The sequence below is a fragment of the Mustela putorius genome, unplaced genomic scaffold (genome assembly GCF_011764305.1).
Source record: "Mustela putorius furo isolate JIRA1106 unplaced genomic scaffold, ASM1176430v1.1 tig00000508_pilon_pilon_pilon, whole genome shotgun sequence".
Taxonomy (NCBI): Eukaryota; Metazoa; Chordata; class Mammalia; order Carnivora; family Mustelidae; genus Mustela; species Mustela putorius.
Window position 1 is genome coordinate 10,224,290 of NW_025421402.1, and position 27,382 is coordinate 10,251,671.

The 27,382-nt window shown below is 38.3% G+C and overlaps 1 protein-coding gene across 1 annotated transcript; it reads right to left on the bottom strand.

Annotated features, from left to right (window-relative positions):
• Positions 1–352: 352 nt before the first annotated feature.
• RGS13 (regulator of G protein signaling 13) lies at positions 353–27,382 on the bottom strand. Its single transcript, XM_045081150.1, has 7 exons — positions 27,183–27,382; positions 25,439–25,508; positions 24,741–24,781; positions 18,996–19,064; positions 15,151–15,212; positions 2,591–2,757; positions 353–1,402 (listed from the first exon to the last, which is right to left on the bottom strand). The coding sequence occupies exons 4-7, from the start codon at positions 19,058–19,060 to the stop codon at positions 1,217–1,219; spliced, it is 480 nt and encodes a 159-aa protein (XP_044937085.1). The 5' UTR covers positions 19,061–19,064; positions 24,741–24,781; positions 25,439–25,508; positions 27,183–27,382; the 3' UTR covers positions 353–1,216.

Consider the following 27,382-nt stretch of genomic DNA (forward strand, 5'->3'; position numbering starts at 1 on the left):
ACCTTGGCTGAAGGCAGAGGCTTAACCCACTGAGCCACCCAGGTGCCCCCAAAAAACAGTCTTTTGCTGGAAAAATAACTTCATTGTGTCTTTGGGAAAAAAAAAAGCATAGATTTGCTTTTAATTTTTAATTTTTTATTGACATATAATATATTATTAGCCCCAGGGGTACAGGTCTGTAAATCGCCAAGTTTACACACTTCACAGCACTCACCATATCGCATACTCTCCCCAATGTCCATAACCCCACCCCCCCTCTCCCTACCTCCCTCCCCGCAGCGACCCTTAGTTTGTTTTGTGAGATTAAGAGTATCTTATGGTTTGTCTCCCCCCCAATCCGATCTTGTTTCCTTTTTTCCTTCCTTACCCCCTCAACCCCCACATTGCCTCTCAAATTCTTTGTATCAGGGAGATCATATGATAATCGTAAAAGGATGGATTTATAAGACTTTAGTTTATATTTAGATTTATTGATTATCAGGACCATGATAAATTCACATTGTGAGGAAACAATACTTCAAATATAGGAACTAAGTTTTCTACCCTTATATCAATATACAAATAAATGAAGAATTTTATACATTATTAATAGCTTAGAATCGTCAGCAATTTTTCACATTTAGAAGATATATATGATATAGAAATTTAATTATGAATATAATAGGAAAATTTCACAGATAAAATATCTCTCAAGACACAACTTTTTATATTACTCATAATATTAGACCATTGATTGTACTTCATATACTGTTTGTCTACTAACTGAAGTTATTACAAGCACTCCATCTGTACAATACACTCATGCTAGAGACAGTTCATATAGCTACAGTTTTTAAAGAACTGATCTGTGCCTTATGACAACAAAACTTCACTAATAAGAAACCATCATTATTGACTACCGTAGTAAAAACTTCATAATATTGGTGTTATGAAGGCTTTCCTTTTTCCTATATGCTACATGAGCTACATAGGCAAGCCATGAACTGTGTTTTTCATGTTATAACTGTTCAAGAGTCCATCCCTTTGGGGATCTGTTTCTCTTTGAGAACAAGAAGACATTAATATGCAATTTGATCTCTTCTATTTCATTCCTATTCTATTTCTGATTGTAAGTGTGTGATGGTGTGTGTGTGTGTGTGTGTGTGTGTGTGTTAATTAAAGAAACAAAGCCAGCACTTTCAATGCACCGTTTTCAATTTATACTTTTGAGTGAGAGTTAGGAATTGTTGTTGGACGGAATAGTCTTCAAAAGTCTCTGGTACATTTCTGACTTGAGAAATCTGGGATAGGAATCTCTTTCCATGTGCATATACACTATCCTTTGAGCCTCTTCAAAACACGTTTGAGTGGGTTCTTGAATATTCCTGATGATAGTTTCTCTTGTTGAACTGTCAATGTTAATCTGAAAAGTGAAATTACATGCAGAGCATAAGTAGGTATCATTGAAGATAGAAACCATAATGGAAAGGTTTAATTTTTCCCCCCCTCTCCCTTTTTTTTTTTTTTTTTTTTTTTACTGGAAAAAGGTAATTTTGTCTGAAATTCTGTAGATATCCAAAAAGACTTTTAAGAGACAAACTTTGCTCTTTCAAAAGCAAACATCCACCTTCCTATCCCAGGTTAAAAACCAAAACAAAACAGAAAACACATAGCCCCAGACCAAGGAAATCTCGGAAACCATTGCTTACTTAGATGCACTGGTTTGTTAGTGGAGTCTACAAACAAGGAAGTTTATGAGATGAAGGTCTCTTTTAAGGAAAGGGGAAGTTGGTGCTATTTTAAAGTTTATCTTTCTTAGTAGTCATGATTGTTGGTTTCAATGAATATGCCCTGAAATGGGAAGAGAGTGAAGAGAAATGGAGAAATAAAGGAGAGAAGTGGTTATTTCAATAAACCAAGTATTTTCCAGATAAGAGTTTTGAGGAACCAGTCAATAACGTAGGACTGTCCTGTGAGATGGGAATCTCACATAGCATTGTCCACCCTTATCCCTTGACAAGAATCTTCATTCCTTATTCTTTCTCTACCAGGAGGGGTCCCAGTGTTTCACGCACTCATGACTCTCTATTTTCTTGAGGCCGTTGTAAATGATTGGCAGAAATATCAGTGGGAATGTTTGCTGATTGGCTGCTTTGGAACTGAGGTGAGCAGTGAGTTTGGTGTGGAGGCACAGACTTTTCCCAAACCACTGGGGTATTCAATATGCCAGTGTATGGCATCTATAGTTCCTTCCAGCAAAGTCGATTCTTCTTTACAAGGACTTCTCCTTTTTTCTCTCTCTCTCTCTTTCTCTCTTTAAAGAAACTCTTCCAGGAATTAGGATAATTTAGTGAGAAGCAGCTCTGGGGCCAGACAGGCTTAACTGTGAATCCTAACTCTCTCACTTATCAGCTCTGTGACACCGAACAAGCTAATTAACTTCCCAGATTCTCAGGCTTCTTATCTGTAAAATAAGGTCTACAATATTGAGTTTGTAGCATAGTAGGAGATACTGGATATGAAGTGCCTGGCACATGTGTGTGCTTGAGAGATCTTAGCGCCCTCCCCGGGATGTACTGATTTCCATTAGCTGTGACTGTCGCGTAGTTACCTCTCTAGGGGACTGTGGCTGGATGTAAATCTTATAAAGTTTTCTTGCCCTAGAAATTCTGCTCCACCGAGAGGCAGTTTTCTTATAGGTTTCACAGGCCATCCAGAATTTAATATTCTCATCACTGTGCTCCATTTTTAAGTATGCTGTATAGACCACTGGACCATCTAAAAGTAATGGAGAAATCAGTTTATTTTCATGGATCAAAATCATTAGAAAATCTGAACAATATTTAATTCAGGTTAAAACTAAAGTCTAAATCAAAGCTTCCAAATTATTCAACAAGTGAATATTGTATAATGATACACACACACACACACAAACCACACACACACACACACACACTACATCACACTTACATCCAAAGCATATTTTGACAATGCTCGTTAGTAGTGGGGTCATCGCTTCATTCCTTTCTTCTGAGTCATTCAGAGGAAAATGTTCACTGAAGTGGGTGGGTTTGGGGCAGGAGAGGTCACTGGGACTCAGAAACAGGGCTTAAGTTGGATCAGTAGACAGAGCTCCATCATGAAACTGACATGAAGATCTAAGTCCTCCAGCCATACTGGAGGGTCAGGACACGGTTTAGAATCTCAACAGGCAGGTCAAGTTTGAAAGAAAAATATCCAAGTCATGTAGAAGTAATGAATTGATCAGGTTGTACAGCCTGGGGTGTTTCTCAGTATCCAACATGGAGAACATGGATGGAGGAAACGTTCAACTTCTCATTATGCTTTATGGTTCAAATGAGAAAGGAAGGACCAGACGAAGAATGGAATTCAGGTGCGGTGTTGGAAACTCTCTCAAAATAGAGAACAGGACAATGGGTATGTGTAGCATGACCATGAGATGACTCTTGATGCCAGAGATGATCATTGGTAGTTTTGGTATTCAGCTGTATTTTTGGAGTGGGTAGACAAGGACATCCATGTGAAAGGTGCTTTTCTGACTGAGGCACTATTTTGTAGAAAAGGGTTAGGCAAGCTCCCAGAAATATAGCACATTAAAGAAAATCTCTGGGAGGACTAAACATTCTCAGTATTGAGGATGAACCCTCTCAGAACTTCTTTTGCTGACTGGGAAGTCTCTTGGCATATCTGAGAAATTGAATTGCTAAATGATGAAACAATGTAACTTTTAATTGATAGTAAATAGAAGTGTGTGTGTAGGCACATTGAATATGTGACCAAGCATAGGATTTTGATTAACAATATTTTATTCAGTATTATTAACTGCCATAAGAAATAATGGTAATGGGACGCCTGGGTGGCTCAGTTGGTTGAGCAGCTGCCTTCAGCTCAGGTCATGATCCCAGCGTCCTGGGATCGAGTCCCACATCGGGCTCCTTGCTCAGTGGGGAGCCTGCTTCTCCCTCTGCCTCTGCCTGCCATTTGTCTGCCTGTGCTCGCTCTCTCCCCCCCTCTCTCTCTGATAAATAAATAAAATTTAAAAAAAAAAAGAATTAATGGTAATGAGGTAGAGTACCAATATAAAGTCAAGCTTTCCAAGATCTTCGTATTACAGAATAGGCTGAGTTTTCTAGCACTAGAAAGCCGTAACTTCTTGGCTTCTACTGGCTCTGTCAGCAGTGATACAAAAATAAAGATAGCAATCAAGATATTTTTATTCAAGAAAAAAAAAAAACTCAAAAAGAGGCAGATCCCCTCTTCAATTTGCAAGAAATGTGCCTTCGTGGGAACACACAAAATTAGAGCATGTCTCATGAATATCATGAAAGTCTAATCTTCATGACATTCAGTAGGAAATGGTTTGAACGGAATAACACTTGAGTTGAGAGGACAGATGAGATGGGGATGGAACGTGTATAAATATGTAACATAGGAAATGATATGGATTAGATATTTCTACCCAATGGGGAATACATTTTATCTTAGATTTCAAACAAGAAGTTTCTTTTCACCACCAAGCAACTTTAAGATGTGCCTTGCTTCATCACAGGCACAGAAAGCTAAGGGCAGAGACAAAGACTGTACCAAGCGGAGCTCATCTTAGAGAAATAGCTGAATGGGAAGGCAAACCAAAACCTAAACAAAACAAAACCATTAAAAAAAAAAATCAAAACAGAAAGCCATTTCTAGCTTAATAAGTAAAGCTGGAAGACAATAATTTGCAGTGTGTGTTGAAGAAATGGAGTCCTAGCTAAGAAGATAAAAAGCAATTTGACATACTTTGTACTTAGTGGAATTTGGACATTGCGTCCTGAGGAACAGAATTTGAGAGTCCTAAAAGAAAGAAGTGATCTATGGAACAGGGTAAGGAATGAGGTACCAGATAAAATCTGTAGATCCTGGAATGAGAGTCAGCCACCAGGCTACTTGGATGGCTCAAGTGGCTGGGCGGCTAGGGGAGAAGGAGATGACTTGGAAACCAATATTAGATTCTATGTTATAGAATTCTGAATTTGTGTTGATACTTAGGTTTAGCTTCATTGCATAGTAAAATCTTTAGAGATTCTCATTTCAGAACCTCCCTGCGTCTGTGTCAGCCTTCTCTAACTTCTTTCCTGATTGAGCGGAGGAAGGATTTTATGGGACCGGGCAAATGGTTCAACAGTTTTCAAAATACCCAAGGCCTTTGCTCATGAAACCATCCATGCATTGCTGTTGATATTTTATGTAGACACTTGATATGATAGATTGTAGTATTGGTCTTAGTTACTTCCTGCCCTTCTTATAGGAGGATGACATTTTATGTCCTACTTATATCAGCCTTGCTTATTGGACTTGTTTTAGCCAAGGAAATATATGAAATGTGCCATGGATAGCTGGAAGAAGGTTTTAAGCAGAAAGTTGAAGCAGGTGGTCTGCGATTGCCCTTCCAACTGGTCTTGCAAAGGACACATTCTGGGAAAGAACCTTTGGTCTGAAGGTTAGAATGAAGATATGGAAGAGACCTGGAGCTGAACCCAGTCACTGTGTGACATGAACAAGAAATGAACCTTTCTTGTAAATTAGTGGGATTTGAATGTGGTCTTTTACCTGACCTGGACCTGAAAGCTGACATCGATCACTTGGACCTCTCTGATATTTCAGAGAAGATTCTGGTGCCTGGAATCAGTAGACTCACATGGCTGGTATGTTTTATAGAATTTTTATAACTTAGTCAAGTAAGCAGCTGAAGATGCATTTGTATGAAAGTGTTCCAGGAATATGAGTAATTATTAAAGTTGGAACTGATTTGCTCAATTGAGAATTTCTACTGACTCAGACAACAAATGAATTTAAAGGTGGAAAAGCCTTTTCCAAATCGGGCAGTGAGGCCCAAAGTAGCCCGTTCTGAAGTTGTAAATGCTACTCCTTCCTGAGCATTATACTCCACAGACCGTGATTTTGCTTGAGCAGAGTGAATAAGGAGAAACAACTAGAATTGCTCATTAAATGGAGAAGATGGAAAAAATAGGTTTATGTCATATATAATGCATGCTTTTTTCTTAAGAATGCGAGTGATGCTTTTGGGAGTCTCTAGCATGATCTTTTTAAGCTAGTCACTGAAATTAGTATTTCTATGACACACAAGATAACACATGTCAGTATCTTGATGCAGAAGGAAAACGTGACATTCCTCTTGGCTGAGTCAGAGCAGTGGCCCATCTGTTGCAGGATTGTTTTCTGCAAGGGGAAAAACCTTACACCACAAATTAAATCCTAACGTTTTGCTATATTGCGGTCTTTCATCAGAAATGCACCTAAAACAATTTTAAATTTATTTTATTTTCAATCTGTACCACTTGGAATAATAAATTCCATAATTGTACTAGACTCTATATGAAGGTTAAAAGTAAACCTGCTTTACTGAGATTCTCTAGTTTGGCTACTATGATATTAATCATTTATGATTTTTCTCTTAACTTCTTTTTGCTGTGTTATTATAAAAGTAACTTAAAGTACTATGAGTTGTTTTTAAATACAGAAAACTTCCAATAAAGATAATAAAGATTATTGACAATTTGATATATTTCCCTTTGTTTTTTTCAGTCCTTTGTTAATGTTTAACTTTCTATCTAACCTAGTATTCATTCATGGATACAAACATAGATACATATATAAATTACTGACATTATACTATGAAAACAATTTTGCATCATTCTTTCATATTTAGTATGTAGGAACACTTTCTTCTTTTGATTTTTAAGGGTCACATACTGGTCTATTGCAAGGCTACCCTATTTTATATTTAGCTACCCTGCTATTATTGAATATCTATGTTGTTTCCCACTTTTATGTTGTAAATTATCCTACATTGAATGTTTCGTGTATAAATCTTTGCATCTGTAATTATTTTCTTAGAATTAATTTAAGGGGTGGAATCCTTAGGTTGACAGATACCGTATTTTTGGAGACTATTGATACTTGTTGTAAAATTGCTTTCAGAAAGATTTCATTATTTTTCATTACTAACATTAGTGTCAAAATGTCTGCTCACTTCACCCTTTCCAGTCTGATGGGGATAAAACCAGTGACTTACAGTTGTTTTAGATTTTTAATATATTAATGCCGAAACATTTTTTCTTTCTTACTGACCATATCTTTTCTTTCTGTGAATTTCAAATCATATAACAATTTTTTTACACTATTAGTGTTTTCTGGATTTTTTTCAGATCTTTACATATGAGAGACATAGTTATATTTATTGCATTATCTTCTCTGCTCTTTTTACATAGAATTTTTGTTTATGATTTTTGAGAAAAATATGTAAGCCATCTAATCTGAAAAAAAAAAAAAAAACACCTCATTTTGTCTATCTGACCTGCTTTCAATCTCTTTTGCACTTTTATCAGAGAAAAAGAAAAAATCTCTATAACAAAAATCTGGCCACAACCCTTTAATAATAACCTTTCAACCTTTCCCCATTATTGCCCCCATAAAAAAAGCCAGACCTTGGCAGTGGCTACAGGGCCCATGAAGATACAGTGTTCTCTACCTCTCTACCTCTTTCTTTGTCACTTCTGGAAACATTCTTGGTTTGAGTGTTGCTCCTGGCCAAGCCATGTGCCACCGCCATGCTGTTGTACAGGCAGTTCCTTCTACGAGGTGGCCTTTGTACTCTGATCTAAGACTCATGTGGAGCATCTCAGTTTCTGGAAAAATTTCGAACACTCCCCTCCCCCACCTAAGTAAGTGTTTCCCATCTGTTGACAAATAGCACCTGGCCCATCTTATATAATTACAGTTCTGTCTCACCCTGCATCACAGTCTGCTCTATCTACCCCTTTACCTTTGATTACTTTCCCACTCCCGGGCTCATACTTCGTGAATTAGGACTGCAGGTCTGTCTTCACACGCCCAGTGGCTTTGCCCTGCCTTGTATACAGCAGGTACTGACTAGACCAGTGTGTCAATCCAGGCTTTCGGACTTCTCATACTTTTATGTTTGAAAGTGATTCTCTGCAAGTTTTGAAAGGTGAAGCAGCAAGCCATAATTATTTAGCATCCTGGGGGCACCAAAGACCAGAAGATTTTACCTGAAGTGTTGTTCCTTTTTGCTTTTTTTTGACACTGAGACGACATGTCCTAATGGAACAAGGATGTGTCTGAAAGGCCAGGTTTTGTTGTTCTCTTTTTCTCCCTCAAGGGAACAAGTGCACGAGGAGTTAGAGAAGACAAATAGTGCCACGTGGAGGAGCTGCCACCCCGCAGGGGAGGTAGTGTGAGGGCTGCCGAGGGGAACCATGGCAACAGCAAGGGATTAGCAGAGGGCAGAGTAAATTATAGTGTAGGAAGCTGCAGATCCACAGCGAGCAGCACAGAATCTCTCTCAGAGGAAGAGAGCTGAGGGAAAGGCTCTGTCTGTGGGATCAGGAGGCATGTGGAGTAACAGCATCCATCCGTCACTTCTAATGTCTGCTTTGTGCCAGGCTGAAGATGCACCAGGCACAGGAATTGGAACCGTCTTCATGGCCTCCAGAGATATGATAGTCCTATAGCATCCAACCTGGCATTTCCAAGGGTGTTTGCAGGTGATCGTGGTAACTGAGAAGGAAGGAAAGTATACACCACCTTGAAGGATGACTTTGACCCAAATCAATGGTGATGTAAACTCTGTGATTCACAAAACCTGCCTATTTAGAATGGCTTAACTCTACGTCTGCTCTGGAACAAACTGAAGAGAACATACGAACATATGTAACTGGACTTTCTCATTTGAAATCATCTGGGCAAATTTTATGTGGGCACTCAACATTACACAGTCATTCTACCACCCCTCCGTAATATCTTGGTTCTTTCACTCGCCAGAAACCATTTCTTCTCGTCTCCCTTCTCCCTTCCCCATCTCTCCTCAGCTCTGTGCTGATGCCCTTGCCTCAGACCTCACAGAGAACACTCATTTCATCAGGTAGGGATGCCTTCTTCTCCCTCCTTTCCAACTTTTCTCCTGAACTGGAAACAATGTCTGAGCCATTCTTTTCTAACTTCCACTTTACTATGGTTTCTCCATGACTTTCCATTTCTTTGTTGCTCTTGAAATTGTCCCTACCCTCTTCTATGTCATCACTTTCTTTCTAACGGTTGCCATCACCTCTACTGTATTTCCCAAATAAAACCAAAAATGGCTCTTGACTCTATGTTCTCAGTATTGACCTCATGTCTCCTTCTAACCTGTACTCTTTTTTCTGCTGACCTTCACCCCAAAACTTATGTAAATGATTCCCTACATTCTCTCCCTTGCTTTCTATTGTCCTATCCATTCCCGTGCCCCTAAAACAGTTCCTGTCAAGGCACCACTGGCTTCCATATTGCCACATCCAGTGATCCCTGGTCTTTTCTCATCTTACCAGTCTTCTCAGCAGTCTTGGACACAGCTCACAGCTCCCTTCTTGAAATATGCTCTTCATTGCCTTTCACGGTGATGTACTGTTTTGCTCATCCTTAATTCACCCGAAGCTCTTTTTCCACCTCCTTTGCTGACTCCTCCTCTTCTCTGGATTTGGCACTATCAGCATGCACCTAAGCTCCATTTCTGGATCTCTCCTCTCCTTTCCCTGATACTCCCTCTTAGTGATCTCACAGTCCCATGACTTCTATTAGAGTCTATATGCTAAGTACTCTTGGCTTTGTCTTCCCCGCTAACTTATAGTCTTACATGGTTTATTGCAATAGCTTCCCCAACCAGCTCTCTGTTTCTTTCTTTTTTTTCCTTTTTTTTTTTTTTCCAGAAGAGAATCAGAGGGGTTTTGTGTTGTTGTTGTTGTTGTTGTTGTTTTTTTTTTTAAATATTTTATTTATTTATTTGACAGAGAGAAAGATCACAAATAGGCAGAGAGACAGACAGAGAGAGAGATGAGGAGAAGCAGGCTTCCTGCTGAGCAGAGAGCCCGATGCGGGACTCCATCCCAGGCCCCTGGGATCATGACCTGAGCCGAAGGCAGAGGCTTAACCCACTGAGCCACCCAGGCGCCCCTGTTGTTGTTGTTTTGTTTTGTTTTGTTTTTTGGGAAAAGGGGCAGGGGCAGAGGGATAGGGAAAAAGAGAGAATCTTATGCAGGCTCCATGCTGGGCTCCATTTCATGACTCCAAGATCATGACCTGAGCTGAAACCAAGAGTTGGATTCTTAACTGACGCCCCAGAGAGTACCCTTAAAATCACATTGACCCTTGTTACTCTGCAATTGAAAGCTTTTTATGTGGCCAATAAGTCTTATACTTATGATATGGTGAGCATGGTTTATTTGAAGACAATGTCCTCGCTTATCTCTCTGGGCCTTTTAAACATGGCTTTCCTCTGCTTGGGCCACTCTACCCACAGATCCCAGCCTGGCTGGCAGCTTCTCATTGTTCAGCTCTTAGCTCAAATTTTACCCCTTCTGACAGTTGTCTTCTAGTCATACACTTGAACTGTCCCCTTATATCTGCCTTCTCTTTGCCATGTCAGCTGGTTTTATTTTCTTGAAAGCACTTACCACTTTCTGACATTAATGTATTCACTATTTATTTGTGTGTTTGTCTATCTCCTCCTCTAGAGGGAGCACATGAGCTGAGGACAGTGACCTTGTAGGTATCTTTCACCTCTGTCCCAGTGCTGGGAAGGTTTCCCACACCCAAGGAACGACTGAAAGAATCATCCAAGCAAGTTAGTTGCAGTTTTACTAAACTTCTTTCTATTTTGGGTCAACATCATTTAAGGAAAAATTTTTGGTAATTCTCAGGTACTTTTATGAGAAAGTAACAAATAGTTTTGACATTTTTTTTTTCTGGTCCATTAAAAAACTTATTACTACTTTTATGTCCATTTGCAAATAATGTAACTCTTCTAAAAACTTGGGTGTTTGGAAACTTGGAGAACTTTCTATCACCTGCAGACTTGGAAATTTCGCAGGGTACTTTCTGCTTAACTCATTAGGGAGATTTTTTTTTTTTTTTTTAGATTTTATTTATTTATTTATTATTTGTCAGAGAGCGAGCAAGCGCGAGCGAGCACAGGCAGACAGAGTGGAAGGCAGAGTCAGAGGGAGAAGCAGGCTCCCTGCGGAGCAAGGAGCCCGATGCGGGACTCGATCCGAGGACGCTGGGATCATGACCTGAGCCGAAGGCAGCTGCTTAACCAACTGAGCCACCCAGGCGAACCAGGGAGATTTTTTAATGAGACCAATTTTTACACTAAATCCTGAGGAATCCTACACACTGTCTCTCTACTGGACTTCTAAAGTAGTTGACTATTTTTAAAGTACTGTCAGTCAGACCTCCTTATTATTTTACAGCAGTCGGAATCAAGTCCCAGCTCAGATCTGCCTCTTGTGAGAAGCTTTCCCCAGAGACCTGCTATCCCCCACCATCTATCTTCACCCCTTAGCACAAACCTAGTGTGTATGTGCTACAGACCTACCTACGAGGACTGTGCTAGGCGATCTGTTATTTCTAGTCTCCCTTCTTTATAGTTGTTCACAAATTGTTTATGGTGCATGTATATATTTTTTTAATATTTAATTGTGGATGCCTTCAGGAAAGTACTTCCACTGTCCCTACATTCTACATAGTTGGAACTCACTAGATGCTTCACAGCTCAGGGATCATACTTCACACAGTATGCTAAAACTCAAAGCAGTTTGTTCTTAGCAGTTGTTTGAGCAATCTGTTCAGCCCTCGGATTCTCATAGGATGCTTCCTAAGTACACATTTTTCTTCAGTCACAAACTACACTTTTGGGATATACTTTAAGTGCTGCTCTTCTATAAGGCTGTCCTAACCCAACCTTGCAAGTAATTTTATGTCAAAGAAATGTGTGTCTGTGTTTTTCTTTCTATATCTAGAGCTTCTTTCTGCTTGTCGAATGTAATAATAGACTCTTCTTCAAGGGAAAGGCAAAGCTTTATAAAGCCATCCTTACTCTGGAAGCAAAAGCCAAAACAAACCAAATGAAACCAAACCAAACCCTGCCATTTAGCCCTTTCTTCATCGTTTGGTGAAAATGTTGTCAAAGGCTATTATTTTTAAAAAGTGTGTGTTTGCCTTGCCCTTGAAGTTCCATTCAGGATATTACTAGAAGTAACAATCACCATTTTCTACTTTACCACAATGTGCTATCAGTTGTAGGCTTCCCTGTTTCTTCTGGGAGATTTTCAGTTTTTGGAAAAAATCTACTCTTTTCCCTGTGTTATTTCATGTGGTAATGGGTGCATGGAATTTTTTTTCCCCAAGCACATTGCCTGGTACCTAAGTGCTTAAGATTTAGTGAATGGATATTGAACACACATACTCTTTTTAAAAAATTAACTTGTTTGTCAATAATGAATCATTGAATAACATCTAGGCTATTAGCATTTTTAATTTTTAATTAAGGTCTTAATTTTGACAGGGTTCTGTTCTTCAATTGACGATATTCTTAGATCCCCTCCTCTCAAGAGGAAGTTGAACTTAACTGTATTGTAATGGCTAGTACTTAATGGCTGTTCAGTAAACATCTCTTAAACCGATTCCTGTTCATCCATTGAAACCATACTTAATACCTTTCCTTCCTACATGTAGTTTCTGAACTACATGTTCTTAGAAATAGTCTTTTAATCTCTGTAGAAAGAAGCATCTACATATCTTAGGTAAAGAATACATTTTACTAATGTCCTTGGTTAATGTAAACACACCTTATTCTCTGGCACATTTAATGTTTCTTTGTTTTTTTGTTTGTTTGTTTGTTTTGTTTTGTTTTGTTTTATATTATCTTCCTGGTTGGATGGTCCAGCGATGAATTGTTTTATCCCTTTTTAAATTATGTGATTATTAAATTTTACATGAATTTCACAGTAATTCAATTTCTCCTAAGATTCTTATTCTGCTTTTGCTGGTTTAATAAAGAGCCTTCCCATCCTCTCCTTTTCTGTAAACTTTGCTTATTCTTATGACACTAGACCTCTGAATAGCTAATTGTAATTAGGCTATCACTTGAGGTTATTAGATCATTACCCAACAACTAACTGTATTCACTTTGTTTATGAGGCCTTTAGGACTGGCACAGAAAGTTTTATGTAATATGGCTTGATAGTTGGATCTTTTCTCACTAATATTTGTCTTATGTTAGTATTCATTGAACATTTATTAAATGCCCATTGAATACAAAGCACATTTTTAGCCTCTGGGACAGGAGATGAAAGGTGAACTCTCTCTGATCTGTGTTTTCAGGGAATTTAAAAATCTACTGAGAAAGTGTCTGTGGAAAAAACCCAGTACGCTAAGTAACCATACTTAGAAGCGGAATAAATACTGATACCAACGGAAGAAAGACGGCAAGTATTTCCAAGAGATGGCAGGGAAAAGGTGGAAGTTGAATTTTACTAGCCAGGACGGGCAGATAACAGAGTAGACAGAGGACTTGCCAAGAAACCTGGAGCAGGTGTGCCATGGAACAAAGGTCACCCTGGCGGAGGGGTGTGTCATGTGAGGAGGGAGAGCTGCGGCTAAATCGTAGAAAGTGTGTTTGAGTTTGGGATAAAGGGTCTTAAAGGCCAAGTTAGAGATTTTGAACTTTTTGGTAAGCAGCAAAGAAAAAGGAATGATATTCAGAGACATGCACTTTATTACTAATTAAAGTAACTACCATTTATTGCATGCCTAATCTGCATCAGCTATTAAGCTAGGTGTTTTATGGCTAACATAAACAATAATGCTGGAAAGATGGGTGATATTATCCCCATGTTACAGATAGAGAATTTGAAACTTCAAGAGGGAGATTAATGTGCAATGTTGCAAAACATAGATTTCACTGGCTGGGACTGAAATCCAAATTATTTAGCGGAGGATCAATCAATATAGCTGACTGAACAATATATGCTTTTGTCTCTTCCTTTTACTCCAGTGTCCTAAAATTGACCCCCCAAATTTCAATTTTAAAAATTCATAATCATGCTGGCAAACCGGATCACAAAATATGAGGAATACTTAAAAAGTCAAAGGCTGGGGCGATTCACAAGAAAATCCTGGCCTCAGATGTTTATTGGAAAGGGTTGTTAGGCTAGGTCTGGAGGTGTGGATCCCAGTAGGGAGGGCCATGAAGTAATTTCCAGAATAGCTGAGGAAAGGGTTCCTGTAGAAGGAGCCAGGGGTCTACACCACTGGTCTACACTCTATGAGTCAGCTGTCTCCATGCCAGGAGGGGCCCTTGTGTCAGAGAGAGCAGGAGTGCCCCAGAAACACGGTCACCCCCAGGAGTAACAGGAAGTACTCTATGCAGAGTCACCACTGATACATCCCATCAGTTAAATCATTAAGTAGCATAGCTAACTCCCTCTCCATAGTCAGTAGGTGTAAACAGGTGAAATATTTGCAGAGAGTCTATTAGGGAATCTCAAATAAGAAGAGGTCTGTAGACAACAATTAGCAAACATTTGATGGGGACAAAGTCCATTAAAAAAATACTAAATTCCTCAAACAAGAGAATTTTCTATGAGTATCTACTACATTTTTTTTTCCTCTGCGTACCTGTCTTCTGGTACTTATCAACTTTCCAATTCTCTACCCCAAATACAAGTGGCTGCTCCCATGAATGCACACACTTTTTTGTATTCCTTGCTTTGAGCCTATGACTCTATCTCCCTAATATCCATTTTTGTTAACTCTCATTTATACCATCTGGATGTTGATACTTCCATACCACTATATGCAGATTTATATGAAGTCTTGTGTAAATCAGACACTGATAAAACAGAAAACTAACTCCGAGGAGTTTCAAAACATTAAGACTCAAACTTTTCTTACTTTTGAAAGCACTAAGAGCAGCAAATTGTTGAGTTTTCTAAAATCCTAACTTTAGAAGGCCATGGTAAGGCAGTGTATTTCAGGATGTGTTACAATTTAAGCATATTTTCTAAGGGATTTTACACGTACACTTGTCAAAACTAAAAATTCCCAGTGACTAATCTTGTTTTAATTAACACCAAAGAAAATAATAGTGGTTGACATGACAAACTATTTTCAGGTTTTCTTTTTTTAACTGGGAGCAGTTGCCATTTAGAAGGCTGTGAGAAGAGAGGCGTACATTCATCATCTAGTGCCACCTTCTTCTGTTAGGAGTGAAACTGACTGGTTAGTCAAAGATGAAATATACGTAATACTCACATTTTGTAGCCATCAGCTTTTCGAAAGACTGGCCCCACTGTAACACTTCCTCCAAAGTAATGCTTTGAAAAGAAAAAGAAGGTGCTCATTGTACCAAAGTATTCTCAAGGGTTTGCTGAACTACAGAGAAATACATGATCTTGAAAATAATGCCAAATTATAGTTGTACTCTATTTGTGTGTGGTTTTGGATGGAAATTTATCTTTCTGTGATCTCCTACATTTTTTTTTTTACTTTCTAAATTACTAAACTTAAAAAAATTGTGAAAGTAGTATAAAATTTAAAAATAAATTTTTAAAAGATAAAGATCCATAGTCCTTTAATTCCATTATTCCCAACTTACTACTATTCATATTTTGATTTACTTGTTTTCAGTGTTTTTGTTACTTGTGTGTGTGTGTGTGTGTTTAACTAAGAAGTAGCCATACTCTGAATGTGTGTTTGTGGACATGCATACTTTGTTTGTGTATACATATATATGTATATATATTCACTTGTATTAAGCTTTTTACGTGTCATCGCAATTATCTTAAAATCCATTTATAGTGTTACGACTTATAATTATAACATTATAATCTTTAATAGTCATTGTGGAGGGTTCTACAAGGGGGCATTTTTTTTTCTTCTTTTAAGATTTATTTATTTGAGAGAGAGAGAAAGAGAAAGAATGTGGATTGGGGAGGGACAGAGGGAGAGAATCCTCAAACATGGACCCCAATGTGGGGTTCGATCTCATGACCTGAGCTGAAATCAAGAGTTGGCCATTTAACCAACCAAGCCACCCAGGTGTTCCTATAAGGAGGCATTCTATAGTTTACATAATTATTCTCAATGAGCATCTTGATTATTTCTCATTTTTTTAACATAAAAACTTGTGATTAAGGCTTGCTATGCTCACACAGGGCAATTGCTTATGGGTGGGATTTGTAACAGTAGAATTAAAGTGGGTCAAGAAATGCACATTAGGGGCGCCCTGGGTGGCTCAGTGGGTTAAGCCACTGCCTTCGGCTCAGGTCATGAACTCAGGGTCCTGGGATCGAGTCCCGCATCGGGCTCTCTGCTCAGCGGGGAGCCTGCTTCCTCTCTCTCTCTCTCTCTGCCTGCCTCTCTGCCTACTTGTAATCTCTCTCTGTCAAATAAATAAAAATAAAATCTTTAAAAAAAATGCACATTAAAAAATTTTTTTTAAGATTTACTTATTTGACAGAGAGAGATCACAAGTAGGCAGAGAGGCAGGCAGGTGTGGGGGGAAGCAGGCTCCCCACTGAGCAGAGAGCCCGATTTGGGCTCTATCCCGGGACCCTGGGATCATGACCCAAGCTGAAGGCAGAGGCTTTAACCCACTGAGCCACCCAGGTGCCCCAAGAAATGCACATTTTTAAGGTTCTTGGTATAAATTGCCAAACTGCATTTGGGTTTGCATCATGTGCTGCTGGCATCAGTAATGTGTTGGCCCATGTAACTATATCTTAGAGATTATCCACAAAGTCTATTTGCATGCATTCATATAATAAAGTTAGTAACCTATATGCAGATATTTTCTCTATTATTTGTTATAATTTTTTTTTACAGGCTGAGGGTTTGAATTTTTTAAAAGTGAATAATATGTGAATAAACGGTATAAAAACTATTTACCATTTCAAAAAATCTGTGGAAAATACTGGGTTTGAGGCTTCATTTCTGTTCATCTTTTGGGGCTTTGTGAGGTGATTGGCTAGTGACTATGGATTCTTACGTATCATTTTATTTTCTCTCCTTCAAAATACTCAATGTGTTCATCGCCATTCAGCTTATGATTGTTTCAATTTACAGTTGGTTCACTCTTCATCTTCCTGTTTCTGGTGATGTCAAGGCATCAGCTCACTGTAGATACAAGTAAGCCCTATGCATTGCCTACACCTGGTGTAGGGAGCTCAGTAACTGGTGTTGCGGGAACAGCTATCAGCATTAGGAGGGACTTAACACAATGAAGGAGAAGATTAGTCAAAGAGGTTAAAACATGACCTAGAACATGCAAAAATATCAGGAGTCTTAAAAAGGTCAAATGTCTTTTGTTGTCTACAAATTTGGATGGTCCGTGCCAGTTTTAGGTGGACTATGTGCATCAGTACTGAGGCTTAACAGTATACTGACATTAAGATTGCTTTCAAAAACCATTTCCATGACATGGTATCTGACTCGTTGTTCTTTTCTCTTACTAGAACTTTAAGAACAGTGACCTACAGTGACCTTTCCCATCCAGTGAAATGGTAAGTTCGGCAAGGTATATGGCATTCCTCTTGGCTCCACCCGTGTTCCCATTATATAGGAAAAAAAGAAAACCTACAATATGAGCCAAGATGCTGTCATTGTCTTGGCTTAGCTTAAAATAAAGCGTTGGCACTTTGTTGTTGAGAGAATTCTTCCTTATCTAAGATTCATGAGATTTATGGGAATAGATCACGATCAGAGTGATTACAGTTGGGGTTCAAGTTGTAAAATGAAATTTGGTTTTGGTTTAACCCCATTTTGCTTGTAATTTTTTCTGAGCATCTCAAGTTTCATGCTGTCCCATTGCTATTCAGGTGAGAGTATTTCTAAACCTCTCTGTCCCCTCACCCATCCGGATTTCCTAATAAAAGCACCAGGTACAAAACAGGGGAGCATTCTGAGACCTCGTGGCATTGTGGAAATGGGAATGAAGAGTCACTGGAGTCTGAGAGTCTGAGAGTCCTGAGTTCTAATTCCAGGGCTGCATTTAATAGCTTTTGGTGTTGCCTAAAATCTTTGAGCCCCAGTTTTATTATCTATAAGATGGAGATAATACCTATCTCTCGAAGTTATCTTGAAAAGTAGAAGGTCATGAACATACAACACCTATCCAATGACTGTTATCTACCAGCTTGTCATGACCGTAAATTCTCTTTCCCTGGCCGCCCTCTTCCCCGATGGCTGGTCTACAAGGTGAGTAGAAGGAAACATGAGCCCCTGGTGGTGAGACTCCATGGGAGTCATCAGCAGAAGAGATGGAAGCTGTTCCCGAATTAACCTACTTCATCTCCCTCCCAGCACAGCAGCGTCACCTGGTTGTTTAAAATGCTGAGCTTTGGGTCTTCTTATCTCATCCACCTACCACTTCAGCCTCCTCCTCACCTCACACAAATGCTTGTATTTTCAGATATTTTGCTATTACAGGGCAGGAACAGGCATGCCAGGAGCTCTGACCATAGCAAGGGAGATGGGGTCAGGACTGAGCAGTCCACATGGACTTGGTTAGGCACTCTGGTTAAACTAACACACAGTGATCCTCAGTGTGGGAATCCTGGAGTGTGTGGGAATCCTTGAGGTGGAAAATCCAATCAAACGGTTTGTTACCCTTCTCTGGCATTATGCATTCCATTTTAGCAATCACTATTCCCATCCAAATGGCTACATGTTTAGTTTGGCAAAATATCCAAGAGACTCGGGAGGCTGGTAAGCATCTGGTTATCACACCAGTCTCCCTTCTTCCAAATAGACATGAGGTTTCTGGCACTTTTAGATGGAGGGTTAAAATCCTGAAAATATTTTGGATAAAGAATCTCATTTGAACATAAACAATATAAAACTTTAAAGAAATCTAAGAGTGTTTATAATAGACCCTGTATAAACATTAAACTTGCTTAATTCTCAAGTGTAACCCATAAATAATGAACATGAAACCTTAGGGTAATACATGATTGCTCTTCTGGAGGAATTGCTCATGTGTATATGCAAATTTTACTCTCTGAACAAAATATATTAAATTAGCCATTGAATAAATGTACACCTATTTATCATGTGATACATATGCATGAGAACGGCCATCTAATTTAAATGCCACTTACTTTGAAGGAAGACTCTTAGATTCATCTCTGCACATCTTGCAAATCCAACAATTCCAACTGCTCATTTTTCTAAAGCAATACAAAATGTACTTAGTATAATTTAGTCATTTAAAATAATTATATGCTAGAGTCAATGTCTCAGGAACACACAAAATTATAAATCATGAAAAAAATAAGCATCAGTTTTTGAAATTAACGGGATACAACCACTGGTGGCGTGGGGAGGAGAGATGAAAATAAAATAACTCATCTTATAAATATTTTTTTAGAAATGCAGGTACTTCGAGTTGTGACTTTAGAACCCACCTGGGCCACTTATTCATCCTAATATGTTTTATTTTTTTTAATTTTTATTTTTTTAAAAGATTTTATTTATTTATTTGACAGAGAGAGATCACAAGTAGGCAGAGAGGCAGGCAAAGAGAGAGAGAGGAGGAAACAGGCTCCCTGCTGAGCAGAGAGCCCGATGCAGGACTCGATCCCAGGACCCTGAGATCATGACCTGAGCCAAAGGCAGCAGCTTAACCCACTGAGCCACCCAGGCGCCCCAATCCTAATATGTTTTAAAAAAATACAGCTTACTGAGAAAAATCTTCCCATTTAGGGCCCACCAACAATGAATTCGACTCCTGGGTCTTCCCTTTTTTTGGGTAATTTTTAGAAAGATCTCTCAATATATCACACAAGAATTTGCTTCTTTGTAATTAGCCAAAATAGTGTATATAGCTAAGTAAAAAAATAAGATTCCTTAAGGGTGAATTCTGAGAAGGGTGTTGCTTACCTGGTTTTCTCTGTTGTTGGCAGCATAACCTTGGCTTTAAAATTTAGGTACAGTTTACTCAGCCCAGGCTTTATATAGAAGTGTATGTTATAGAGGGTTTTAAACTCAGAACATTGAGAAAACAATTCAAAAATTTAAGAGTACTTAAATCTACAATTTATAATGAGAGATGGAAATATTTTCTAAATATGTATGCATTACACACAATGAACTATTAAGGATAACAGTGAGTTTTCATATTAGTCTTCACTGATTCATTCAAAACATCTGTTGAACACTTGTTATGTGCCAAGTTCTGGCTGCCAGTGTTCCATGCGGATCCTGTCTTTTCCTCTTCCTATCTTCACTAGCAAGCAGTTAAAGTCTCTCTGATGGGGACTTTGAGACAGGAAGTCCAGTGGTCCATGAGTACACATAGGAGAAGAACCTAGCCAGACTTGAGGGTGGTTAGAGACAGCGTCCCAGTATAGTAATAGCTGAGCTGGAACCCACAGGATGTGCAGGAATGTGCTGAGTGAAGAGGACAGGGCAGCTTGGGCATTGGTTCATGTTCCAATTGAGGAAATGAAAGGAATGTAGTCTTCTCATGAATCTAGAATATGGCAGGGAGAAAGCTGAGAGAATGGGCTAGAGAACTAAGATTGGATCAATAATCATGTTCCAAAATGTTCATTGCAGCAAGAAAGTGATGAGAGATGAAGTTGGAAGACCTGCGGAAGCTAAGCATGTTGGGCCATACACTCCATCAATTTCATAGGAAGGAGCTGGAAAATTATTAAAGATTTTAAAATATGAAGGTGACGTGCTAACATCTGAGATGGGTTTTGGGAGTAGAATTGATTGTAATGGTGCAAGGGTGTAATCTGGAAGACTAGTTAGGAGATTGCCCGCGGGAATGTAGGTGAGGATCTTACAGGGTTCGATTCGGAAGGTGGCCGGAGAGCTGAAGGGAGAGGGACAGATTTTCGACGTGGTAGAGAACCTGATGTATTGGATATGGAAGGTGGGAGGCATGCAGGAAACAAGTTCAGATAAAAGATTTGAACTCAAGATAAAGGTGGCGGTTTTTATAAAACACATAGGAGAAACCCAAATAAAAGATAAGATGGTCCAGGAAGAGAATATGAACTCAGAAAAGTAGACGGCCCAAGACAGATGACTCAGAAACACACTGAGAAAGTGAAGCCTGCAGAAGGCTTCAGAGTATAAACAGAAACCAAGGAATGAGTTATCAAAAAGCAAAGACCAGTCAGTTGAGTGTTAAGAGCGGGGAAGAGATGAAGGAAAAAAGAATGGGTGGCTCAGTGGGTTAAGCATCCTACTCTTGATTTTGGTTCAGGTCATGATCTCAGGGTCCCAAGATCGAACCCTGCCATGCTGGGCATGAAGTCCGCTTCAGATTCTCTCTCTCCCTCTCCCTTTGCCCATCTCTTCCCTCCTAGGCCCGTTCCATGCACATGTGAGCACTCTCTCAAAAAAAGAGAAAGCAAGAGAGGACAAGGGGGCCTAGCAAATATCCATCCGATTTGCTAACACGAAGGTCATCAAGAGCCTTGGTGAGAGGGGTTTTGGCAAACAGGGAGGGCAGAAGCAAGAGGGAAGAAAACAAGAGGAAATGGAGACCAGAACCAATATAGGGCTACTTGGACTTTCTTTCTCTCCTTGGCCCTCTCTCCATTCCTGCGTTCCCTCCGTCTCGCCCCTCCTTCCTTCCCATCTAATGAAAGCCATAAACAAACAGTGTAACAGAGACTGAGAGGCAGGACTGTGCTCTCTGGCTGTTCTGGCCTGCACATCTCTAAGAATCTGGTTCACAGGGGCGCCTGGGTGGCTCAGTGGGTTAAGCCGCTGCCTTCGGCTCGGGTCATGATCTCAGGGTCCTGGGATCGAGTCCCGCATTGGGCTCTCTGCTCAGTGGGGAGCCTGCTTCCTCCTCTCTCTCTCTCTCTGCCTGCCTCTCCGACTACTTGTGATTTCTCTCTGTCAAATAAATAAATAAATCTTTAAAAAAAAAAAAAAGAATCTGGTTCACAAAATCTACAGTGTAAGTGACCTGCCCTCGGATTGGCAAATAGTGTTCATGGAAAGAAGTTGTAGACTTAGGAGAAAGGAGGAAAATCAATAGACATTAGGTTTCTGAAAAAAAAAATTTTTTTTTTTAAGGGACTAGAATTCAGATTGAGGGATAGAATATTGAAAGTGAAAATAGAGGAAGAAATAGCTGTTTTTTTTTGTTTGTTTGTTTTGTAACTGGAATAGGTCTAGATCTAAGTATATTTGTAGGTTTGGGGATAAGAATTTGGGGGTTCTGTGGTCTGATGGATTTCATTTTCTGTATGGCTTCTCTCCCATAAGGTGGAGCAAGGGACAAGTAGTTAAGTATATCTATAGAAAAAAAAAAAACAAATTTAGGACTCTTGTGATTGCAAATATAGATTTAAATCAATTTAAGCAAAAGAGAGAGTTGATTATAAGGATAACTGTGTGTGCAGACAGATTCTAGATGGCCTTAAATGTTGGGCTCTATTCTGTTGTAGCAATAATTCACTGAGGTCTTTGAATTATGGTGTGATGAAAATAAGATGCTTTGTTAGAAAGATAAATCTGACCAAGGATGATTAACACTGAAATAATTGAGGCTAAAAAATCTTTTACATTGATTGGTTATTCATAACCGACCCTGTGCATAATTGGACCCTGAATTAAATTTTAAGATTCTTTATCTCTGTAATCACTTCTAAAGTGCAGATTATCCAATGGCTCCCTGCTTCTCTTCTAAGTGGGAGGCTGGTAAAGAAGTTCTTTCTGTCATGTGTCAATAAAACTAGTCATCCCTGGCTTCTGCTGGACCATGACTTCTCCCTTCCCTACAGTATTTAACACAATTTTTTGTATGTCATTGTCTACTCACTTGGTGTATCAGAGCTATGTGCACACATTAGTGATTTCTGTAACTAAAATTCATGTCTATTTACAAGCTATCATATATTTTTAAGAACTTTGTTGGAATTGTTTGGCAAAGGTAGAACAGGCTTAGTATGCAACACGTATTGAGGTCAGACGCATGACAAAGGTAAAGTAATTTCGAGATGCTCTAGAGTTTAGAGAGTTCCCACAGCTCTTTTTCTTTCTTTCTTTTTTTTTTTTTTTTAAAGATTTTATTTATTTATTTGACAGACAGGGATCACAAGCAGGCAGAGAGGCAGAGAGAGAGAGAGAGGAAGGGAAAGCAGGCTCCCCGCTGAGCAGAAAGCCTGATGTGGGGCTCGATCCCAGGACCTTGAGAGCATGACCTGAGCTGAAGGCAGAGGCTTTAACCCACTGAGCCACCCATGCACCCCAAGTTCCCACAGCTCTTGACAGGTGGTTGCGTATGTTAAAATAATTCTATGCTCCAAAGCCAAAGAAACACGGCTGTGAGTTCAGGATCTTATTAGCTGTGTAATTGTAAGTAAACTCTTAGATTCTTAATTTCCTTGTCTCTAAAATGGAATTGTAAAGATTAGAAAAATGCTTGCACGCAAAAACTTTCTGTTCCAGTTAATCTGATCTTCCTGTAGCTTCTTGCACTCTGTCACTTAGGAAATATTTCCTGAACTCTCTTGTATGTACAGGAAACACACATTCAGCCAGACTGCATTCCTTCCCCTTTTTAAATTTCATCTCAGACCTCGTAAATCTTCTAGTTAACCTTATCCATTCTTCAGTGTGTTAGTACACTCCCTTGCAAATCTTCCTGTTCTTTTGTACCACGTTCCTGTATTTCTGTTGTTCACATATTAGTAGCTGGGGTTCCAGCTTAGAAGTAGCCAGATCTTCTGTAGCAGGTCAGACACTTTGGGTGCACACATCATATTGAAGGGACAAGGCTACCAGGAAAGATTTGTTTGGCCAGACAAGCTCTGAGAAGACAGTCTAGCCAGAGCTACCCTTTACAATTATAAGAGGTTGTCTCGTCTATGGACACACATTGTCTGGAGGAGAGAAGAGGCTTAGGTCCCCCCCAGTCTCTTTGCCAACCAAAGGGCCTCCAAGTGGGGCTTCATTCATGTAGTGAATGAAGACCATCATTTAAATTTAAAAGGCCATCTTTTAAAATTCCAGCAAAGGCTCTGTATAGACCAGTAGTAGCCCTGTGATTAATTTAGGTTCTCTCGCCCAACTGGCTCATTAGTTAAACGACATTGGAAAAAGAGGGTAATAAAAATATAAATGTATGAAATAATATTATTTATATTTCTGACTTCTACAATCCTAATAGACTATAAATTCCCCGAAGTGTTAAGTTCAAATGTTACTTGATAATCATGTTTAAGTAGTTACTTATATATTATCTAGTATTTTAAGTCAAACATTCATAAATTAAATTACAGAATACCAATATAATGACATAAAGGCATCCACAATGAAATAAAGTATTTAGTGACAGAATTATGTAAAAGATGTATTATGTGTAAATTAAATCACAAAGCAGTCTTGTTTTACAAAGATCTTTGGTTTTCTAGTCCATTGAGAAATGGAATTTATTGGGGGATTGTCCCGATGTCAGAGTTCTGCTCCATGTCCTTGCCCACCCCATGGAGCCCTATGGCCTGTCTTCTAATATTTCAGAAACTGAATGTCCACTGCGCCTCCCTTTTCTGATGACTCCTGGATTCACTATGACTGTGACTATACACCACTTCTTTGCTAAAATCCCGCAGAACATTATCCATGTCCTCATAATGCCCTCTGCATTGAAACCAAAAGATAAATTCACAAATATTTAACTTAGCTTCTGATAATAGACAGATTGGTTCCCTTGAGCTTATTACTTCTTCTACCCAAAACACTGCTTAAAATTATAGTTAAGGCTTAGACATGGAGAAAAAAAGGAGATTAAACAAAGAGACAAAAACCAACAAAATCTTTTAATTTTGGAAGATGGTAGACAGATGCAGGAATAGAAATTAAAATTCTCGTACCTCTAAAATGAGAAGAGAAAAGGTCGCCTTTGGAATTTTGTCTGGAAAAATGAAGAAAATAAAATTCAGTCTGACACAAAGAATTTCCAAAAATAACTAGTGGTTTAGAAAGAAATATCTGCAATTTTTCATTCAACAGTATATGTCATTAAGTCATAGATCTGCATCTAAATATCAAAATTTAGAATGGTGGAGTGAAAAGTTTTCATATTTATAATTGAGAACTTTTTAAAAAAAATATTTATTTATTTGACATAGATCACAAATAGGCAGAGAGGCAGGCAGAGAGAGAGAGGAAGCAGGCTCCCCACTGAGCAGAGAGCTTGATGTAGGGCTCGATCCCAGGACCCTGGGAACATGACCTGAGCCTAAGGAAGAGGCTTTAACCCACTAAGCCACCCAGGTGCCCCTATAATTGAGAACTTTTAAGGAAAAGTTTTGGTAATTCCACAAAAAGTAAATTAATAAATTTACTTGGAATTAGAGCATACATAGTCATTTACTGGTAAACATAAAAATTAGCCTAAAATATTCTAAAGCTTTAAAATTCTATTTTGACAAAATTTTATTTCGACAAATAAAATTCTATATTGACAAAATATTCTATAGAATTGAAATTCTATTTGACAGAGAGTTCTCTGTAAAAGAATGACCCAAATGGATATGATATAGAATTTATTTAAATTAGAGAAACTCACCAAATTTCAAATCAATAACAATCATTTTTTTCTCATGTTAGTAGTATGATTATGGAAAAATTCCATTGACCTAAAAAGAAAATAATAACAAAACCAAAAATGTTATTATGTACTTCCTAGAGAATGCATATTTGGCAAAATAGTTCTATAAATACCTTGTTTTATATTTTTAAGTAAATAATTTTTCTACTTAGTGTTAGATTATCCTTATTTTTCTCCCCATTATTTTTACCTTAAAAAAAATTAATATATAACATATTATTAGCCCCAGGGGTACAGTTCTGTGAATCACCAGGTTTACACATTTCAAGCACTCACCAGGTTATCCTTATTATTTTTTTTAAATTTTTTTATTTATTTGACAGAGAGAGATCACAAGTAGGCAGAGAGGCAGAGAGAGAGAGAGGAGGAAGCAGGCTCCCCGCTGAGCAGAGAGGCCGATGCGGGGCTCGATCCCAGGACTCTGGGAACATGACCCCAGCTGAAGGCAGAGGCTTAACCCACTGAGCCACCCAGGCGCTCCAGGTTATCCTTAGTTTTTGATTTAACTTCTGATCTGGAATTTTATTAATTTCAGAGATTGATACTGTAAAAATTCCTATATATTTTATTTGTGTTTTCCATTGCCATTTCTTTATTTTTTGTTTACCTTATGTTAAGCCTGTCTTTTATTTACTATTTTTAAATTTTTTCTAATCTGACTGTCTTTTAGATTTTTTCCATATCCTGTCAGTAAAACTAGTGCTCACTTTTACACTCTAAGTGTAGAGTATTTAAAAACAGGTCTCCAAAATGATTTTGCCTCCAATGTTTCTCTTGCTTTTTTTATGAAAGCGTATATTTCATCTATACAATCTAATTCTTAGAGTGGTTATAAATGCTTTAGTGATGAATTTAATTAGATATATATTGTGCCAGAATAAATCCAAGTTTTCTCTAGCATTTAAATGAAATCTTTCTTAAAGTAATATGAAACTAAATGAACTTTCTTAAATTTTACCTTTCCACATATTTAAATGTTTTTATTATCCTGATAGATAGCTATAAATTCATTCTATTCAATATAATATCTGCATTTAAATGTGTTTCTTATGTTATGGAATGTCACATGAAACTTAGAAAAACCTCAAGTTTTAGAAAAACTCAAATTTACATTTTAGTGAGGTTTTGTTTGCCATAGCACAGAAAATTCTTGCCTTTTAAAGAGCAAGTAATTTGTTTTTTATTTGTGCCTATTAGGCGTAATATTAAGGAATGAAGAAACTCCATAAAATCAAAATGAACAATGCTTCATGTAAATCTTGCAATGGTCGATACCCAGAATCAGTACAGCTAATCAAATAATGGAACTAATTATTTGATAATGCATGATTTTTGAAGCAAACGATTCTGAGACATCTGGTTTTATATATACCCTTATTTAAACACATATATTTATGTTCACACACACACAACCACATAAAATAAAAGCCCATACTCTAAATCTATACTCTATTCTTTACTGTACAATTTAGAAGCTTCATTTATACATGTATGACTGTAAGTATTTTTTAGAAAGCCTAGGCCAGGCAAGTTATTTTTTAAGTATAGAAAGCCTAGGCCAAGCAAACATGTGTTCAGTAGTTTGTTTTCCTCAGAAGAAATCTAATACTTCTCGCAGTCCTGCTGTTAAACATCCACTCATTATTGATATCAAACCAACATTATTGTATTCATCAACTATTTTACAAAATCTCATACTTACAAATATATCCTGTAGAACGGTCCACCATGCTAAATTTTATTTTCTAGCTGTATGATCCTTTTGAAATCAGGTTCTGAAACACTATGAGATACCCAGCATTTTGTTTTGCCTCGCATAAAATAACTTTACTGTCTCTGTAATCACCTTTGATGGCACTCTGCCCTCTCTATGAATGTTCTGTTTTTACACACATATCTATG

Excerpts from the sequence above, each read along its gene's own strand:
- RGS13 (XM_045081150.1), bottom strand. The coding sequence starts at position 19,060 with ATGAGCAGTTGGAATTGTTGGATTTGCAAGATGTGCAGAGATGAATCT. Across the intron at positions 15,213-18,995 it reads TCTAAGAGTCTTCCTTCAAA|CATTACTTTGGAGGAAGTGT; the intron begins GTAAGTGGCATT and ends TTCTTTTCAAAG. Across the intron at positions 2,758-15,150 it reads AAAGCTGATGGCTACAAAAT|ATGGTCCAGTGGTCTATACA; the intron begins GTGAGTATTACG and ends CATTACTTTTAG.